General features: G+C 38.0%; 1 protein-coding gene across 7 annotated transcripts in view; it reads left to right on the top strand.

Moving 5' to 3' along the window:
- Window positions 1-19,384, top strand: part of ZNF280D (zinc finger protein 280D) — a 40,140-nt gene extending 20,756 nt beyond the window's left edge. For 5 of the 7 annotated variants that reach the window (XM_075575766.1, XM_075575765.1, XM_075575763.1 and 2 more), the window contains 12 exons: window positions 486-643; window positions 1,978-2,078; window positions 2,598-2,744; window positions 4,626-4,760; window positions 6,402-6,670; window positions 7,261-7,401; window positions 7,933-7,995; window positions 8,661-8,779; window positions 8,932-8,971; window positions 15,559-15,604; window positions 17,564-17,607; window positions 18,077-19,384. In XM_075575766.1, the coding sequence (XP_075431881.1) occupies window positions 486-643; window positions 1,978-2,078; window positions 2,598-2,744; window positions 4,626-4,760; window positions 6,402-6,670; window positions 7,261-7,401; window positions 7,933-7,995; window positions 8,661-8,779; window positions 8,932-8,971; window positions 15,559-15,604; window positions 17,564-17,607; window positions 18,077-18,731 (1,918 nt within the window). In that variant the 3' untranslated portion in view covers window positions 18,732-19,384. Of the gene's footprint in view, window positions 1-485; window positions 644-1,977; window positions 2,079-2,597; window positions 2,745-4,625; window positions 4,761-6,401; window positions 6,671-7,260; window positions 7,402-7,932; window positions 7,996-8,660; window positions 8,780-8,931; window positions 8,972-15,558; window positions 15,605-15,838; window positions 15,863-17,563; window positions 17,608-18,076 lie in introns of those variants that run through there. The other 2 variants (XM_075575769.1, XM_075575767.1) reach the window with 2 other exon arrangements.
- The last annotated feature ends 324 nt before the right edge of the window (window positions 19,385-19,708 follow it).

Raw genomic sequence — 19,708 nt, 5'->3', positions numbered from 1 at the left:
CTTCAGCGCAGGTGGTGCAGTCGAAAAGCCACCTGTGCTGAATTGGGGTTATCCTTAAAACCTTACCTGTTGGGTGGGGTGATGGGGAATTATTGAGGAGTGGAGTTGAGAACTCCTGGATTAAACCTTACATTGCAAAAAAAAAAAACACTTGCCTGTTAAAAGCACACCAGAAAAAAATTATAAATAACTACCAGTAATGGACGTTGCTCAACAGGATAAAAATGTGATGTTTTGTGCCTAGAGCTTGGAAATATATAAATACAGTATACTGTAACCGTTGTAAATGATGCGCATTTATTAATTTGTACTTTTTTTTTTCACGTTACAAGAACTATTTCAAAACGACCACCGTTTCTTGATCTTCTTTTGTACTGCTGTTTTTTTTTATAAATGAAAAATAAAACTATTACAGTTGCTGAAACATATATTTTTATAATTTCTTAAAACACTGCGTGCACCTGTTTTTGCTTCGTCATTGATAGGTTTATGAACCACATGAAGCACCATTTGGAGCTCGAGAAGCAGAGCACCGAAAGTTGGGAAAACCACACCACCTGCCATCACTGTTATCGGCAGTTTCCCACACCGTTTCAGCTGCAGTGCCACATTGAGAGCTCGCACACTCTTTATGAAACAACAAGTAAGTTAGTAGGCGGAACCTTCCAATAAATTGTCATAACTACTACGGTTTGAACTTGGCAAGCCCAGTAATCGTGCCAATGGTGGTTTAGGACCTTCTTTGAAGCCTTTAGCTTCACTGGAGGATATTGCAAAGTTACCCAAGATTACTACCATGCACCCTTCTTAAAATGTCTGAGCAAAATTCATCGGCATACAAAATGAAATTCAAGGGAAAATGATGGAGAGACGTATTTATTTTCTCATCGGATGATGGCTAACTTTGGTTTGTGATGTCATTTTGGTCACTGGAAGGCTTGGCTGGCATTGAAATGCTATGTAATGTCTTTCGTTTCTGCTTCTTCTGTAAGATAAACCTCCATTTCTTTTTGACCTCCTGTTTTAGATGTCACCAAAGAGGAAAGGGGCAGGTTAGTGCTGTTGCATAAGAAGCAGGAGCAAAGACTATTGCTAATGGTCCTCCATAAAGTTCAGTCGCTTCCAATGTCATAAATAACATTACAAATCAAATATGGAGGCCTCTTTCATTTTAATAGCCAAACATGCATTTGTAGCCTGCTTTAAATGTGCTAGATCTACCTTATATTTAATGTCTGGGTGCGTTACAACAAAGTGTGCCATCAGAAAAGCTTCTAAAAGCCGTGTGTGGTGTAGGGATTTTGGAAAGGCCTGTTCCTTAAACGTATCATTTGGATAACTTGCATCATGGAGGTGACGGGGGGGATGCTGTGAAAATTCCTACTAGAACTAGGCCGGAATTCTGCATGAATTACCATGTTACGTCTCCTCTGCATGCTGCACTACTGATGAAGACCTTTCACGGCCAAAACGTTGATCTCTTGATGATTTTAAATAAATTCAGCAATATTTGGATATTAATTTGGAGCGCCTTGAGATTTTTCAGCCACTCGAAGCAGCCACGGAGTAAAAGATTGCTCAATAATGACATTGGTGCTCTCGATTTTTATATCTGCAGAGTAAAGAGAAGCATGTTCTCTTCTTCTGTTTTAGTGGTTACATTGTCAATTTCACTCTGCTTGCTTAAGTCAGGGGTTCTCAACTCCAGTTCCTCAAGACATCCCCCCTGTGCTGAAGCAGGGACTGATTGAACCACTTGTGCTGAAGCAGGGATATTATGGAAACCTGACCTTGAGTTGAGCATCCCTGGTTTAAGCCATTGTATACTAGCACAATACTAGACCCATAAAAGTCTGCAAATTTGGGCCATCCAGCTGTAAAACCATTATTAAACTGTGTAAAATCAGGGCTGTTCAGAGACTTGATTTAAGATTTTGACGTCCTTTCCCCCCCGTCTTCTTCTCTTATTTTTTTTAGCCATTTGCAAGATCTGCGAGTTGTCATTTGAATCTGAACAGGTTCTTTTGCAACATATGAAAGACAATCACAAGCCAGGTGAAATGCCATATGTTTGTCAGGTAAAGGACATCCTCCTTGGTTTGTGGATTCATGTTTATTTTATTAACAAAAAGCTTATTTTTCTTTTAAAATATGCAGCCTTGGATTATCTTTATTTAAAACTAATTACCTAAGCTGCCGATCGATTTGGTTCACCCGTGATCGATCAGCAAAGATCCTGTTTCCCTGGGTTCACTAAGTAGGCGCCTTTCAGTTTCAACCTTTCAGTCAGTGTAACTCAGCAGCTACAATGTATTTTTATATTACTAAGATAACATCTGTTACATTTTGTAGCTTAAACTGCTGCGAATATTGGCAACAAATTATCAAACAAAGTATTACAAATATCTTGCACTGCTGGGTAGGTGTGCTAAAGCGTGCTATAGAAATCAAAGGATGCTCCGTATATTAAAACACATCAAAAAAGGCATTGTGTTGAATTTTAAAAAGACAAAAAAACACGTAGCATTTTGCATGAACTGAGCCTTTAAAACAAGCCCAAATAAAGTTTTTATTTTTTTTTGGTTCTTTTTCCGTAGGTGTGCAGTTACAGATCTTCAACTTTTGTAGAGGTAGACAACCATTTCAGAAATTCCCATGAAAATACAAAGTGTTTGATGTGCCCATTTTGCCTCAAAGTCATCAAATGTGGAACGCCATATATGCATCATTACATGAAGCATCAGGTAAGCCAACTTTCTGGTGATGATACTTTAGACCATTTATTTATGTAAGGATACTTGTTTTTTGGAGTTATTGAGAATTTAAACGACTTTGCCTTAAAGGGGTAATGCGTCCTAGGACCAAAGTGAACTAATCCAGTGACCTTTAAGGGGTTTCATCTGGGTAATTGATGCATTTCTTTTTTAACCAAATAAAAAAATGGAAGTTGAGACTTGGGAGGGGTTTGACTTCCTCTGGCTGCTCCCTTCGGTGTGATGTCACTGTGTGATGTCACTGTGTGAAGTCACTGTGTGCTCAGTGCTTGTACAGCCAGAGTCTCCCCTCCCCGTATCTTTATTGGTTCTCTGATAAGGACATGATGGGATAAGGGGAAAGAAAACACTTATTGACAAACGCTTCTCTATTCAGAGGTACCTAAGAAATTAAACTTTCTAAAAATATGAAAGCAGCCAAACCTTTACTAATAGCATTATTGTATTTCTTTAGGGCCTGCTAATTGTTTTTTTTTTCTGGTCAAGTATGTGGGATTGCGTCTTTAAAACCAGTATATGAACTAATTTTCTATAATGCATTCAGATACTTGACAAGTGACCATATTCTATTTAACTATGGATATTTTTTTGTATTGGATCACCTGTACAGTTTTTTGTTGTTTTTTTACAGAAAAATATACAAGACTTTGTTTTCTTAGCTCAGATGGGCTGCTTCTTTGTTGTGCCGCTATACAAATACATTAGTGATATCCTCATAACCATCCACAAGTAAAACTTTGAGATAACAAATAAACACTGCATGTGGCATCCAACTGAGATCATAAGAAACAAGATTCCGTAAGCAACTTAAGTGTTTCCGAAATGTTTTCTTTTCAGTGGTGATCCTGAAAAGCAGAATGCATGTCCTTTTTGAAGTGTGTCCCCTCCCTTGGCCCATCCTTTTTTAGTAGGACCAGAAAGAGAAAAGAAAGGACATGTTCTGGTTAACATACTGTTCTATCACTGAAAAACATTTTGCCATATTTCAGCTATTTTTACAGAAATAAAATCCGATGCCTAAATAAGAAATAAACATTTCATAACACCATGACCCTCTAGATCAGGGTTGCGCAAGATTTTCTGGGGGGAGGGAGCGCGGCGCTTACAGAGGCCCCGTGCTCTTCCCCAAAATATTTCAATTAAATGCTGGGGAGTGCACACAAGGCCTCTCTAAGGTCACTTACCTTGTCTCCGGCGGCTTCTGGCAATGCGTCGCCATGGCAATGCAGGGTCACATGACTTTGTGACGTCAGAACACCGGAGACAAGGCAAGCAGGGGGCAGAGCACGTATGGGGGCGCAGGGGGGAAAGTTTGAACACCCCTGCTTTAGATCAAGGGTGGCCAACTCCAGTCCTCAAGGGCCACCAACAGGTCCGGTTTCAAGGATATCCCTGCTTCAGCACAGGTTGAGCCACCTGTGTTGAAGAGGAATATCCCGAATACCTTGCCAGTTGGTGGCTCTTGAGGACTGGAGTTGGCCACCCCTGATCTAGATTCAACTTGTGAAATATTTTTCTGCCTTTTATCTTTGGTTTTAGGAAGGACTGCCATTTAAAAGGATAATTGAATAGATGTTGTCCCAGGTATACGATCACTAGACTCACTATTTGAAGGTCATCTAAAGTGTGCATTTGTTTCTACTACTGCTGTTTATTTCCCCAATGAAGAATAATCTGTTAATGGAGCATAAGCTTCTCATATAAATATCATCTTATTATTTCTAAAAACAGTATGCCATACACAGTATGTGTGCTTTGTTTGGTATATGCATCATACAGTACTTGTGCTGTGCAAAAAAAAATATATATATATATATGTTTACAGTTGCTAATATTTTGTTTTTAATGTAGAAAAAAGGAGTATATCGATGCACTAAATGCAGACTACAGTTTTTGACTTGTAAAGAAAAAATGGACCATAAAGTGCAGCATCACCGTACGTTTAGAAAGCCTAAGCAATTAGAGGGACTGCCTCCTGGAACAAAGGTAAGTTGAACTCTAAATTGATTAGTTCGGTATTGCAGCCCAAATCCCTGTGACAGCTGGAGAGCACGGTAGAGCATTTTTGTGTGCTATATTATACACTCTTCCAGAAGTACATGCGTTAATGCAAATTAAAACATCTGATGTTTTCGTCTTACAAAATCATTCGTGTTGTTTTTTTTAACATAACCAAAATCGATAATTGTTAAGGCTTGAACACAAGTACTTTAATGTTTAAAGCAGCAAAACGTGTAGCATTTAAAAAAAAAAATTTACTACAGGTTTGAAGCAGGGGTCTCTAGAGCTGAACTGCGTTAATTTCAGGTCTGGGGACACCCTGCATCCAGAGATACCTCCATAGGGGTGCCAGCCAGGGGACTTAGGCGCCTAAAGAAATTGCGTCCCGCGGGCTAATAGAAAGCCGGGACGTCATCACTTGGTGCACGTGACCTGGACATTTAAACTCTACAGAAATACCGTCACTCCTTACTTGGGTAAGGATCTTTGGAAGCATGTGATCACCGGAGCTGAAATTAACACAGTCCAACTCTGGAGACCCCCTGCTTCAAACCTGTAATTGACAAAAAAATCACGCGGTGCTACATGTTTTGCTGCTATACCATATTGAGAAACACATCTGTGCCTGAACATGAAGTTATAGCTAGCACCAGATTTGTGAGGGTGGTTGTTCATTACGGTATGTATGGCAGTGTATAGTTATTGGGGTCAGTGAAAAATGTAATTATTTTAAATTGTATTTTTCTCACTGTAAAGTTCAAACCAAAATACAAATTTCCATTGCCTTCTTCCTGCTGGTTGAAGGAATTTTTATATTATTTAAACAGATGGAGGATTGTTGACTTGATATGTTAAAGCAGCATTCCACGCTACTCCTGTTTTGGTTTTATTTACTTTTCTTTTTTTGTTTTGGTTATTTGACCCGGGGAATTCCCCGTAGCCATCCTGCGATCTTTGGGAACCCTTCGTTTTCTTGCTACGGTACTGGGCAAAGTATCTGCCTACTGGACACAAAATGGCCACTGGCTCTGGGCCCGGCGTCTGACGTCTTGGCTTCCTATAGGTGACCCCGCAGCCATGTTTGTAGTCCGGCGGCCATATTTGTCTTTCTTTTGTGTGTGTCTCACTCTAAACCAGCACAAATAACTACAAATATCTGTGGGTGCCAGGGAGGGGGTCTCTGGACACTTGGGGGACAAGAATCAGGTTCAAGCTAGATTTTAAAAAAGTGTTTGTGTGTCTCAATTTGGGGCCTGCTGCTAGTAAGATATATATATGTTTTATTTTGGATAATCTATATGTGCTGAATCATTTTGGGAAAGAATAGCCCACAAATAATACTGCTTCACAGATGTTGTTAACCATTCGATTGCTGCTGGCGCGGCAGCACCTGAGTGCCACAGCCCCTCCAGGAGGTTGAAATCACCGTGGATTACACAAATGGTAGAGGACTTTTCTCTTCTGTTCCTCATCTAGTCAGATCGCTCTGAACGCAAACGAGGAAAAAGCCCATGACGTAGCTACTACGGCATGGGACCCCTGGTGTTGCCCCTTTGTTGTTGATTAAACAAAATCTGCATTTGCATACACCGGTTTGTTAGAGATTTTCTATTTTCATTGCTCCAGGTTACAATTCGAGCATCTGTTGGATCCATCAACACAGTCCCCTCTCCTACCTCTTCAGTTTGCACAAGCCCCACAACTACCCTCCCGCCAACTCCTAAAGGCAAGAATGCAAACACTAAAAGCAATCAGAGTTCTGCAGCAAAATCGAATGCGAATCACTCAAAACCCAAACCAACAGCTCCTCCAAAGAAGAAAAAGAAGAAGAAACCAGTTGCGGCCAATACCACGAAGAGAGTTAAAATGGTCAATACAGCATTACGAAACCTAAGGTGACAACCGCAAGTCCTTCCATTTACAAATAGAGTTTTAGCCTTCAGCTTATCTGAGTTCTTGGACATAAAATGCTGATATATTAAGGGCTTACCTCAAAAATAAAGCTTGTGGTTTTCATCCAGGTTTTGGATGACCACAGTAATATTATTACTGACACTTAAATTGTTTGCAGCGTTTCAAACAGTTGCATTAATAATAACAATTAACATTTTTAGTGCTAATGAGACCTAAACCAAGACTTTAATCCAACCGTATCCTAACCTTTTAATTTGATTGTGAACCTCAACTGTTGGCAGTTGTACTTGATTCCAATGTTTAGAGCATTTGTAAGTATATTTGCGTTCTCGTTGTCTTTTACAGATTAGACATTTATAATGTGCATGTTGAAGCCTGGAGAACAATTTTAGATCAAGCCATACTATGGCAAATAGCCATGCTAAATTACTTCTAAGATCCTATCTCTCAGAACATAAATGACTTGATCATATCTTAATAATCAGTTTGTGGGGGAAGTGAAACTATCATATTACAGCACCTACACTTTAAATGTTAAACTTGGCTGACTATATCTTTTTTTACCCCTCAGGTGCTCATCCGGGGTCCATAAGTGTATTGAGTGCAAATTGGAAATTAAAGATTTTGAAGGCCACTTCCATACATACATGCATTGCAGCAAATGCAAATTCAGTACCAGCTGTAATAAAGCCTACATGAATCACATGGTGAGGTAAGAGATCACTTTGTCTATGTATTGAAAATTAAACGTGACAGGCATTTAAGAATTGCATGTATTTAATGCATGGTTACATATGTACACGATTAGTGAGTCCAGCTTTGTCATTCATATAATTTTAAGGAAATGTATTTTCCAGAATAGCAGATATTTCTTTTGAAAACTCTGTTTCAACAGCTCTGAGATATATTTAGCGTATGCTGGGCCATACAGAGAAGGTATCTGAAAGACAACAAATCTTGGGGGGAAGAAAAAGAACAAAAGAAAAAAAATAGAATCTATAATTTATTAGGTTTTAATATAAAAAAAAACTCTTTGAGCACCTAATATTTTATTTTTTTAATAATTATATACTGAAGGGGTATTTTAGTTTGGGTTTCATTATGCTAAATAACGATCGGAAAAGAGGATGTAAACAACCCTGGTCAGAAAAATGCCATAAAAAACATGTGTTTTTAGAATATATACTCTCTATTATATTGGACATTCATTCTATTTCCATTTATTCCCCTACCCATTCTATAGGTTTCATGGTAGAAATTCCAATAAAAAGTCTTCGGCTTCAAAGAAGACTTCAATAGACAAGAGGTAACATTTTTGAAGCTAAAAGACGTGCCATTTTAATTTGGGATTTCTTTGGCGATTTTTATTTATTTATTTTAATTTATTTTGCATTAGTGTTTCAGGTTTGTTATTTTTCATCGTCCGAATGTACCGTAATAGAGCCTGAAAACCCATGATTACAGTACCCATAGGGCGAGATTTTACTTGTGGGCCACTTTCTTGTGTCTCTTGTCCTTTTCTATAGTTGTGCTGATTAATGAATGAGTATATTACGTAAATGACATATTCCATCGATTTTGATTAAGATTTCAGGTGTATCAAGTTGGATTCTTTTTATTGCTAGTAGTTTCCCTACAAAATATGGAAATGGTATTATGTAAATATGATTTCATTTTCTGTGCATGCCTATTCATATGAGACAATGTAGGGATGAGCACACCATGCTCTTAGCTCTCCATCGTCTTAATGACCCCTGTCTGACATGTGCATTGATTCTTTTAGAAATGTCTGTTCTCTTCTAGTAAAATCCTTAATTGCTCTTTTGCGGTTTGCTCAATTATTTACCCAAAGAAAAGAGGCCACATCTCTTAAATACCTGCAGTAACGCTCAAACCATAGGCCTCTCTCTTAGAGTATTGCTCAACGAATAATCTGCATTCTAATAAATGTTTGTGTTTGTCTTTTACCAGGCGTGTAACGCTGGTTTGCCTCAATTGTGATTTCCTGACCGATGTCTCTGGTTTAGATGACATGGCCAAACATTTGAGTGAAAGCCATACTCACTCATGCCAAGTTGTCCTGGAGAACAGTAAGAACAGAAATGGTCTTCTAGTTTTATGTTCTCATTGCATTCTTACCATGTAGCTTTTTTATCACCCCTCATTGTTAATTTAACCGTTCGTATTGTATATACTGATATTTTTTTAAAGTAAATTCATTTTTTTTTTCTTTTGATCTCAGTTCCCATATTTTCCTCAACTCTTGAAGGAGACATGTCTAAGTAAGTTAGCTTTTTACTTACTGCCCTTAAACGATTAACTATATATATATAATTTTTTTTGCTTCTAGTAATTTGATGGCAATTACTTTATATAGTAATACATGCTTAAATGTTCTGTTTTCTGCTCTACAAACTATATGTAAAAGCAGCATTTCATATTTGGGACGCCTCTATTTTCCAAAATGAAAATGCTGCAATGTAAAGAGATACTGAAGCTGTACTGTACATTTTAATAGTCATGAACTATAGCAAACTACTATGAACAATTGCAGCAGCTTTCTACTGCTGCTGCTCCCACCTGTACAGCCTAACACAGGAAAAGTGAGATTCTGCTCTTATAATATTATTATAAGTTATATGGCAGTTGAAGTAGTTATAATGCACATACCAGAACAGATCTGTCCATATTTTATATGCTGAGACTACCTTGGGATGTTGTGGGTTTTTTATTATTATTTTAATTAATACAAATTAGGTGTTTTTAGTGGTACTAAAAACGCCAGGATTGACTAAGCCGCAATGCACCAAAATGTGGAGTTCACTGCCATTCAAAAAGATGGCAGCTACTGCAGGATCAGGGTGTGATAACCTGGATCGCGGCTTAGTGAATCTCGGCCAAGGTATCATTAGTCCAGTTTTTTTCAACCTGGGTTCCCCGAGCATCCCAGGGTGTTCACATAATTTTTAGGTCATTGGAAAATTGTACCAAATACAGAGGAAATTACAATGCATCTGATCTCAGACAGAATTAGAGAGGGTTGGGGTTCCTTACAATGCATCTGATCTCACAGTATTAGAGAGGGTTGGGGTTCCTCAAAATTTCAAAATGTAATTATAGGGTTCCTTAACCAAAAAAAGGTTAGAAGCCATTGCATTGGACCCATGTCATGTTCTTTTGGAGAAATCTTGCTAAAGCAGTTCATTGCTTAGATTCTCCCCCCCCCCCCCCCAAATATATATATATAGGAGATTTAAAAGGGGGGTTAGGTTCCACGAAGAGAGAGGGTGCAGTTGAGGGACCTTCATATTATAATCCACTATTATTTTTCATTAATTCAAGTCACTCTTAAACATAGGTTTAACTTGTCTTTTTTGTTTGTTTGTTTTTTACCTCATCTACCAGAAGAAAAGCACCTACTTGAATTTAACATTTGTTTTTGTACTGTAGGTTATTTTCAGTAGCTATCAAATTGAATATCAAAATCAATGTGTTAAATGGTAAATACGAGGGAACCTGCAGATTCTTATACAGCTTTCAACTGATTTTGATATATTACTAAAGATAATTGTGCGCCACTTGCAATTATGGAGTACACAATGGAATACAGAAGCCTACGTGAGAGTTATTCTTATATTACTGTAGACTTTATACTTGCATGCAGGTACACTTGTGTTAAGACATAGTTGTCCATAACACAGTTGTTGACTAAGCTGAGCTACATGCTACAACAGTACTTGGAATGATTAGCATCTGCATAGGCGAACATCTGTAACAGCTTTTGAAAACTAACGTCAGGATCACCTTGGGGGTAATTTTTGACTACAGTTGAATCTGTAATAGTTTCAGTTAATTGTGAAGACCCTGTTCCTGTAGCAGTGTAACTGCAGAGGTTGTCTTTTGATCTGCCTCTTGGTTATGATAACTTAATATTGGTACATACATACTGCAATATGGTGCAGTTTGAGCACCAGGAGTTATCCCTTGGTTTCTGACAAGTGTAGAAGACCGTTAATGAGCTCCGGGGTCCAGCACCTGTGTGTGCTGTGATCTGCAGTAATTCCAGAATTACACCTGTCCGTTCAATTGCCAATGGTTCTTTCTGAGCGTCTACTATAGGTGAGGATTAGTGGAGGCAGCATTGGGTAATATGCTGGCCCAAGGTCTGCTAGTTTTGGCTTTCTATCTATGAGAACCTCAGTAAACAAGTGTCTGGAATCCAACATTTTAGATGGCTAAAAGCAATGTACTTCACTAAAAAAGCTATCGTTTAACATTCATAGGTATGACAATAGTAATTTGCCTACCATTGTTCTTTTTATTGATGCAATGTGAGACACTTAAATGTAGACGGATTTAATTTTGTACTATTTCTGCAATTTATGATGAGATCATTTGTATTTCATGTGCTAAATATATATTTTTTCCCTTAAGCTTTTGGCAAATTATTTGAATTTGATTTTGTAACTGACACATTATATTAGGTTAAATTATTAACTGCAAAATATTTAAACAAACCCATGCTCTTAATTCTCTCTTTTTTTTTTTTTTTATATATATATTTTAGTTGGGATGTGGTTATAAAAATGAAATCATGGTTAGTCCAAGACTTAACACTAAATAAAAAGTCTATTTTAAAAAAAAAAAGTACAGTCTAAATGCTCTGTGGGGGTCTTTTGTCAGTAAGGCCTCGGACACGCTTACCGCTGGCGTGCTGAGGCTCAGGGAAAGCGGGTGTTTTCCCTGGCATTGCGGTTGCTTACCGCAAGCGCTCTCAGCAGGCCGTCAGGGGGCGGGCGCGTCACTGGCCAGGGGCGGGCCAGTGACGTCACAGAGCTGGTTCGCCCTCATTGAACCGCTCACGTGACCAGCCTGTCTCGCCGGCAAGCGGGGGAATTTTAAATTCTCCTAAGTCCTGCGATTCCGCAAGCGCGCGGAAGCTCAGGTGAGCCCCTACTAAAGCCGCTCTAATTGCGGCTGTAGGGGCTCTGTGCTGAGCGGAAGCGCGCGTCAGCGTGCTGAGCGGGAGCGCGCGCATTAGCGCGCTTCCACCAGCAAGCAAGGAACATGGCCGAGGCCTTAGGGAACAAGTTAAGATGTAAACCTCAGGTAAAGGTTTTATTTTGTCCCTGGACACTGTATAAAATCAAATCATTGAGTGCCCTTCACTTTGGGCTTGGTATTTATTGGTCTGCTCTGATTAAATAATCATCTTTCCACTATTGTTCCTGAGTGCTTATCTGAGTGCTTATTTTTAAAGCTTCTGGAGTCATCCAGTATTTACCTGCCTATCAATATATTGGAATGTGGATTACAATCTAGAGTCACTACAAATAGCCCAGAGAGACTTGTTGTTATTTCCTGGTTTATTTTGGCTTTTCGTTGCTGCTATAAGAAAAGTGTGAATTTTTGTAAGCAATGAATGTTATATGTAAAACAGGCAACCAAAATGTTTTTTGGTGTATTCCCGTTAATGCTCATCCCTTAAAATGATTTGTGAACTATTAATGAAAGATGTTATCTGTGGGTACCAATGGTGTTTGGGGCAGTTTTTGGTGGCTTTGCAAATAAAGCTGCAAGAAAGTACCTAGAAAGTGACCCTCGATATTTAATTAAAGCATGCGTGAATGGCCGACAACGTTCTGAAATGTATTTGTTACCACAACTGTATTTTATTTATATATATATATATATATATATATATATATATATATATATATACATATATATATATAGTATTATAGTTATGTCCTCTCGTTTTCTAGTTTGTCTAAATATTTTCACTAAATATTGTGATTATTGTATTGTATGTCTTTATTTATATAGCGCCATAAATGTACATAGCGCTTCACAGTAGTAATACATGTCATATAAATAACAAATAATATAAATAACAGATCATGGGAATAAGTGCTTCAGACATACTGTAAAAGTAACATTAAGGAAGGAGTCCCTGCTCCGAGGAGCTTTCAATCTAATTACCTGATTATAACATTCACTGTTGGTTGCTTTTCCTTGGTCGCAAGTTGGTACTTGGTTGTGGTATTTTCAAATTTACACAAAAGTTGCATCAAAATATAGAGCTTTATTTGACGAGCACTAGGAGAATGCTGATATTAAACAGTGGTTTTGTCTGGACTTTTGCTGAAATAGATATATAAAATGATGCCTTTGTGTATAATGTGAGCGACAATTTTGTGCCCATATAAGCACTGCACTACTTTAAAAGTCTATTTTCTAATGTGTTTATTAAATTCTGGCAAAAATTTAAATGAACAAAGATATAAAAATTTGTGTAAGCTACTAATTATTTCAAAAGAGGTAGTCTAGCAAAGAGTATTGGACCCAATATGCTAAATGTCCATGGGGGGGGGACATTGTCATGAAGCATTTAATTCATGATTAATAACATCACAAGACAGGTGTAGTAGCAACACACTTCAGCAGATTCAAATTGACGGAAGTGCTGCCTCAACAAAGAAGATCCAGTCGCCAGCTATTTTCTAAACAAAAGGCCTCTTAAAGGTTAGATAAATATTAAAGCTGATGACTTTACAATGCTTTGTGGAAGTTGTGCAGTTTTCCTATCTTTTGAGCAATGTTTTCTTCACTACATTAAAAAAAAATCAATCGTGGTGATGTTGAGATAAGCAAGTTAATTAATGGGCTTTTCAATGTCAATATATTTAAATAATTTATAGGTGGTCTGATGAATTGGGCATGCTGTAAAGAGTTGCTTTTTGTTCTCCCTTTAGGACTCTTGCTGAAGGATATTTTACGGTCTTCGTGCATGCAAAAAAAATATATACATGCTTGCAACCACATTATTATTGCTAAGTAGAAATGTGGATTTCATATTGAGCAAGTCTATTTGTAAAGTGTGTGTGTGTGTGTGTGTGTGTGTGTGTGTGTGTGTGTGTGTGTGTGTGTGTGTGTGTGTGTGTGTGTGTGTGTGTGTGTGTGTGTGTGTGTGTGTGTGTGGCCTTGTAGAAGGATACAGACTAAAGAACATTAATGAATCTAGTACTGGAAGCAACTTTAAAATGAAACTGGAAATGTTTTCTTGTATGCTCTATTCTGTTGGCAATATATTCGTCACTTCCCATGGGTAAACTCTGACCAATTGTTTTTGTCATGTGCATTCATGCAGAGTTCAGATACTATTATGTAAAACCGTTTTTAACGTTGGTTTTATAGCACCAATCCCTCTCTGAAGCCTGTATGATATTAACTCCTATCATGTTGGGGAGGGGAGGGGGGAGGTGGAAATGTATGAGATTCTCTTAATCCCTAGCTTCTGCGGTTACGTAACATTGAGACTGGAATGGAAGCAAAGCATCAGATTTGAAAACATAAAACTGTAAAACCGGGTTTGGAAAGCCTATTTAAGTAACAGTGTGGACTGCTGCCTTAAAGTTGTCAGTGTTCTCAGATTCAGCCTGTTTTACTAAAGAAGCAGTTTCTCCTATTATTTTACTGGGGTCTTCCTGAACCAGATGCCACTGTTTCTGCTCCAGGGACCCCCCGATATACTTACTAGTAGTGACGTTGGTGGGTTTAAATCTCAGGTGAAATAAAATGGCTGCTAATTTACACACCCATTGGAAGCTGCAACATTGTTGGTTGTGGTTTCCTGTTTCCTATGGATGGCCATTTAACGAGGCAGCCCAAGCAACGTATTTTTTTTTTTTTTTTTTTAATTTTGCAGCAGGGGTTCTCCAGAGCTTAACCACATTGATTTTGGTTCCAGGGACCCCCTGTTTACCTCCATAGGGGGTGCTGGTAGCAGCTCCTGCTGGGTTATGTGGAGATATGGTAATGGCGGCTTTAAAATGTCATATGGGCATATAGGAAGCCGTGATGTTATCCCTTGTGGCATCCTATTGGCCCGAGTGACCGCAACGTTTAAAAAGCATACAGATGCTGGCACCCTCCTTCCAAGGTAAGTATCTCAGGAAGCAGGGGGTCCTCAGAGCTGAAATCAACGCGGTTCAGCGGCGGAGACCCCCTGCTTCAAATCTGTTTAAAAAAAAATAGGTAGCTTGGATTGCTCATTAAATACCCCTTTAAGCAGGAAAGAATACTGGAAACTTTACTAGTAGGTTTCTTGGGAACCCGGGGCTGAAAATCATGCTGATCCGCTCTGGAGGACCCTCCTGCCCCCCCCAAATGAGTTTAGTTAAGGTAGATTGCTCTGGAGGGTATCCAGATGTATTACGGTGCTGCAAATGCTGCAAGCATCCTACATGAACAAGCAGTGGGCTTCCTGTCAGTGAAGTCTTCTTAACCCAGAAATCTGCAGGTGCTCTCAAACCCAGTATTGAAGTTGGAGTGCGTTTTAGTCGCATGACCAAAAAAAACTTACAATTTAGCTGTTTGTAGTAGATAAGTAAATGATACTGTTCTTTTTCACCATTTATTCTCTCAGGATCACACAGGATGTTTTTGTTATCTGGCAAACTGATCAACCGAATATATAGTTATGTTTTAAGACTTGTGTTGCATTGTTGAGGTCACAAGTACAATAATTAAGCATTTGTGTTACACTATACATTCTTTATTTTCTTCTCCAAATTTTAAATGTGCAAATATTTGTATTTTATTTTTTCTTCCTCTGTTGGAAGCCTAAGAACCAATGTCCTAAAATGAGAACTGGGCGTACATCACTATTGTGTGTGCATGTAAGTGTCACATCTCAAAATGTGAATTAATCCATGTGGTCTTTCCAGTGGTTCTATCACTTCATCAAGGTTTGGATATAAAACGGTTATTATATAATCTACATGTTGCATTCATTTTATCACTATTAAGCTCTACTTTTTCCCTGGGAAAAAAATAACTTCCATACTAAATTATTTTTCCTCTTTAGATCAAGAAATAAATCTCCAGTAGGAGCAAGAGCAGTGTATGACAAGGTAACATTGCATTTTCTTGCTGCTGAAATGGTATGTTTCAGTAAAATGGGTTTTGTCTGTGTGTGTTATCTCTGTTTACTAGGTGCATTGATAAAACCTAAAACGTGTGTGTTGCCTAATAAGGGGCATAGAAGTTTACCACCTTTTGTGAAAAAGGCAATTATGTTCTTGGAAAGTAAAGCTTTTACTACCCCAGTATTGTACCTGTTGCTGTATTGCATTGATGTTTTATAGCTCTGCTAACAGTACGAACCATATGGAAATAAAGTGAAACCGTTACCAGGTGCTACTTTTTAATTCAAGAAAAATGTGTAATATTGTTGAACTGTGCACACCTGAATACCAATGCAATAAGGGTTAGTTATATATTAAAGCAGCAATACTACACCGCCTCCGCCTTTTTTTCTTTTCTTATTTTTATATGTAAGGCATGGGACCATGTATAATTCTACATTCTTACCTAAGCTGGCAATCGTATGGTGCTCCTTTTATAATTCTGTAAAAAAATTATGATTGTGTGCCTAACATAATGGCCGCCTTTCAGTTTCAATCAATCCTTCAGTCAGTGTAACTCAGCAGCTGCAACGTATCCTATTACCACGGTCACATTATTGTTAGAGTTTACAGCTCAAACTGCTGGGGAAATTGGCAACAAATGATCACAAACAGGAAAGTGTTGCAAATATCTTGCACTGTTGGGGAGGTGGGCTAAAACCTGCTATCGAAATCAAAACATGCTTTAAAACTCATTAAAAATGGAATAAAGACTTGAATTTACACAAAAAAAGTCTGATTTCGTTTTAAAAATAAACACATAAGCTATCCCATGTTTTGCTGCTTTAATACGGCAATATATTTTCTGTTATTTACTGTTATATTCTGTAAATTGCAACTTTCAGGGTATGCTACTCCGCTTTCTATTGTATACTTTGTGAGCAAGTAATTTCCATCTGTTCTTGGTTGACAAGAATACCACGACTTCACTGAAAGGTCGCACAACACTCACAGGCAGTGTTCTTCACCAAGAAGGCAGACCGCAACACTGCCTATTTGTACTCTGGGCTGAAATTGGTTTTGATCAGCAGCATCCTAATAACAAATTCTCTCGTTAGGCTGATCAGCTCCTTTAGTTGGGTTTTTTTTTTTGTTTTTTTGTAGTATGGAAGCAAGTATGCTTTTGATGTGTTTGTATATTCTGGTGAAAAAATATATATATATTATCAAATGAAAAGTCTCTTTCCATGCACGTAGACCATTTGGTGTCTCCTAACTAACGAGCATGGTATGCATACCCAAAAACGTAGCACATTTATGTTCACAATTGAAATTATTTTGTGTATAACCAGGCAACGTCAATCAGCTTATCTAGAACTATGCAACAATTGTATGCGTTCAGTAGATATTTTCAGTCTGTATATTAATCTTAATGATTGTTGCATCAATATGGTAATACTGTACCTTTACTGCTTATTCTGCACTCTGCACATTTCTGTCCTACTGTGGCATAATTGTCACCAATCCATGACCGCTTTCTTTTCCATTTACAATATTAGTTATTGAGGAATTAGAATGTAGTTCTTTGCGAACAGGTGGCAGTTCTAAAATACATGTCATAAACATAATAACGCCTAAAGTTCACGCACATTTCTTAAGCATAAATGGCTTAAGTCTCTCTAGATACAAAAAATTAGAAATGTTCACTCGCAGATATGGACATGGTTTGCACATGTGGTGTCAAACTGGTTTATTGTGAGTGATTTTGTTGCTTTTTTTGATATTTTTTTAAATTTATTTTTATATAACAATATAATATTTTGTCTCACTGGGAAGCCGGTTGATTAGAAGACAAAGCAGATCAATATATTTAGTGTTATTTTAGGAGAACTGAAAAACCTTACTATGGTATACAGAATGTCATTTAATAACGACTGTTGCTAATCTCCATTTCTATGTTTGCAGAAAAATCTGAAAGACGCAAAGGTGGAAGGAGTAACTAAAAAAAGGTAAATATCAGAGAATGTTTTAGCCCAGGGTTTCTTAAAGTGTATCTTTTTATTGAAGGCCACTTCAGTGTTAATAATAGTGTCGATAATACATAACATCCAAAAAATAAATGGACTCTAATCTAAGTAAACAAAAATATCTCAAACGAACTATCCGCAAGACCATGGGCGGGATTCACCAATCACTCTGATCTGGCGTTAACTGCCAATAACGTGGATGGCGATGTGATACGTCACCTTCATGCTTGGTGAATCTCCCCCAGTTCACTATATGCTGCGTATGAGTTGCCTCAATTGTAAGGGCTCCTTGAACCGTCGCCAAATTGATCAGTCAGTGGCCACAATCGGACTTCCACAGACTACAGTCGGGGAACCCATCATTTAGTCTAAAGAAAGATGTTCTTGTAAATGTAGTTTTAACTCCTCTTGTGAGTGACTTGTTCTTTTGTAATGGTGTTCTATCCTTCAGCATAAAGAAAAAAAAACTACCGGTGAGAAAGAAAGCAAGCAACACTAGTCGAAATAATAAGCTCAAGCAAGTTGGAACCAACAAATTCTTGCGCAAAAAACACATTACGTCTGTGGAGAAGGTTAATGACTCTGATAAACCAGCTCTGGACAGCTGCTCTACTAATTCAGATGTGGAAAAAGCAGAATCATTGGACACAGATAACAAAAATGACTTTGATAATGTACAGGACAAACCGGAACAGCTTTCCTGCAGAGATACTGATCCAGAGTTAGGCCAAAGCTCAGACACTAAAGCCTTTGTTGACAATGCTGGAGCAAGCAAAGCAACTCTCTCAAACATGGCTGTTAAGATGGAGGACCATAATGATTTAAATCTGCCAGGGGAGGAAGATGTCAGTTTTGAGCAGTTTCTAAGGAAAAGAGATGAGCCCGAATCGATGAGTTCTGATATCAGCGAACAAGGCAGTGTTCACCTGGAGCCATTAACGCCTTCAGAGGTTCTTGAGCACGAGGCTACAGAGATACTGCAGAAGGGGAATGTTACATCTTGTTCGAACAAAGGACAAACTAGTGAACAAGCTGATGACACTAAAGAAAGTAGCACGGTTACTTCTACAATGGTTAAAAGTGAGGAAGATAATGAAGACTGCTAAGCCGTTTTAAATTTTATACGTGCTAAGAACAGATTGGGACATTCCTGCTGATGCACTATATAATGGATGTTCGTGTGAAAAGTCGACATTTTGTATGTGGTCATCAAAGATTAATTACTTTTCCTAAATGCTGAAAAACAGCTTGTGTGTTGAAAGAAAAGCAAGGGGAACCAGGGGACTTTGTCTGTGTAGAATCTGGCATTAATATCAGTGTTACAATTAGGCAGTACAATGCCAGCTAAGAAATTATTAAAATGTGGAAATGTGGTGCATTTCAAAGGGGCTGGAATTTTTAAATACACACTCCTTAAGTGTTAAATACCTAGAGATAATGTAATAAATATCAAGGACAATGTGTTTCTGCCATTTTTCTATTTGTTGGAAGATGATACGATACATTGCAAGTTATTGAGCATTTTCTTTCAATAAACTATTGTAGAGAGTTTAGAATAATCAAAAGCTACATTATATGGGGGTATCATACAGTTCATCTGTTTTTAAAGCATTTTACTTGTTAAAAATAATCTATGCACCTCTGCCCAGGTGTAATCCTGCCAGTCTAAAAATCTTACACTTTTTTTTTTTTTTTTAACTTTCAGTGAAAGTGAAAAATAACTGCATTATGGAAATGTATATACAATTATATGTGTACACACACTACTCATACAAGCAGATTTGTGGACTGTCCATGTGCAAGCTATTTAGCAACATCTTCTATACGGTAAACATGGACACTTCTATACTGTAAACAAGTCCAAAATGCCACCTTTTGTTAAAACGTTACAGTTGTCGGAGATCACTGCTAGTGGTAAACTACACTTCCGTAAGCCAAATTCTGAAATTGAAAATGTACTGGCCTGTATTTTTCAACTGTTTTGGCAATGTAATCCATTTAGTTCTGAAAAGAGCTGCAAAGCATTGCATTGTAACCTTGCTGACACCATAAGGACAGAACAAAGCCACAAAGCAGAACAGAC

Source organism: Ascaphus truei, chromosome 18, assembly GCF_040206685.1.
Source record: "Ascaphus truei isolate aAscTru1 chromosome 18, aAscTru1.hap1, whole genome shotgun sequence".
In the NCBI taxonomy this organism is placed as follows: Eukaryota; Metazoa; Chordata; class Amphibia; order Anura; family Ascaphidae; genus Ascaphus; species Ascaphus truei.
The sequence above is the reverse complement of the archived record's forward strand: the minus strand, read 5'-3'. Positions and strand labels throughout refer to the sequence as shown.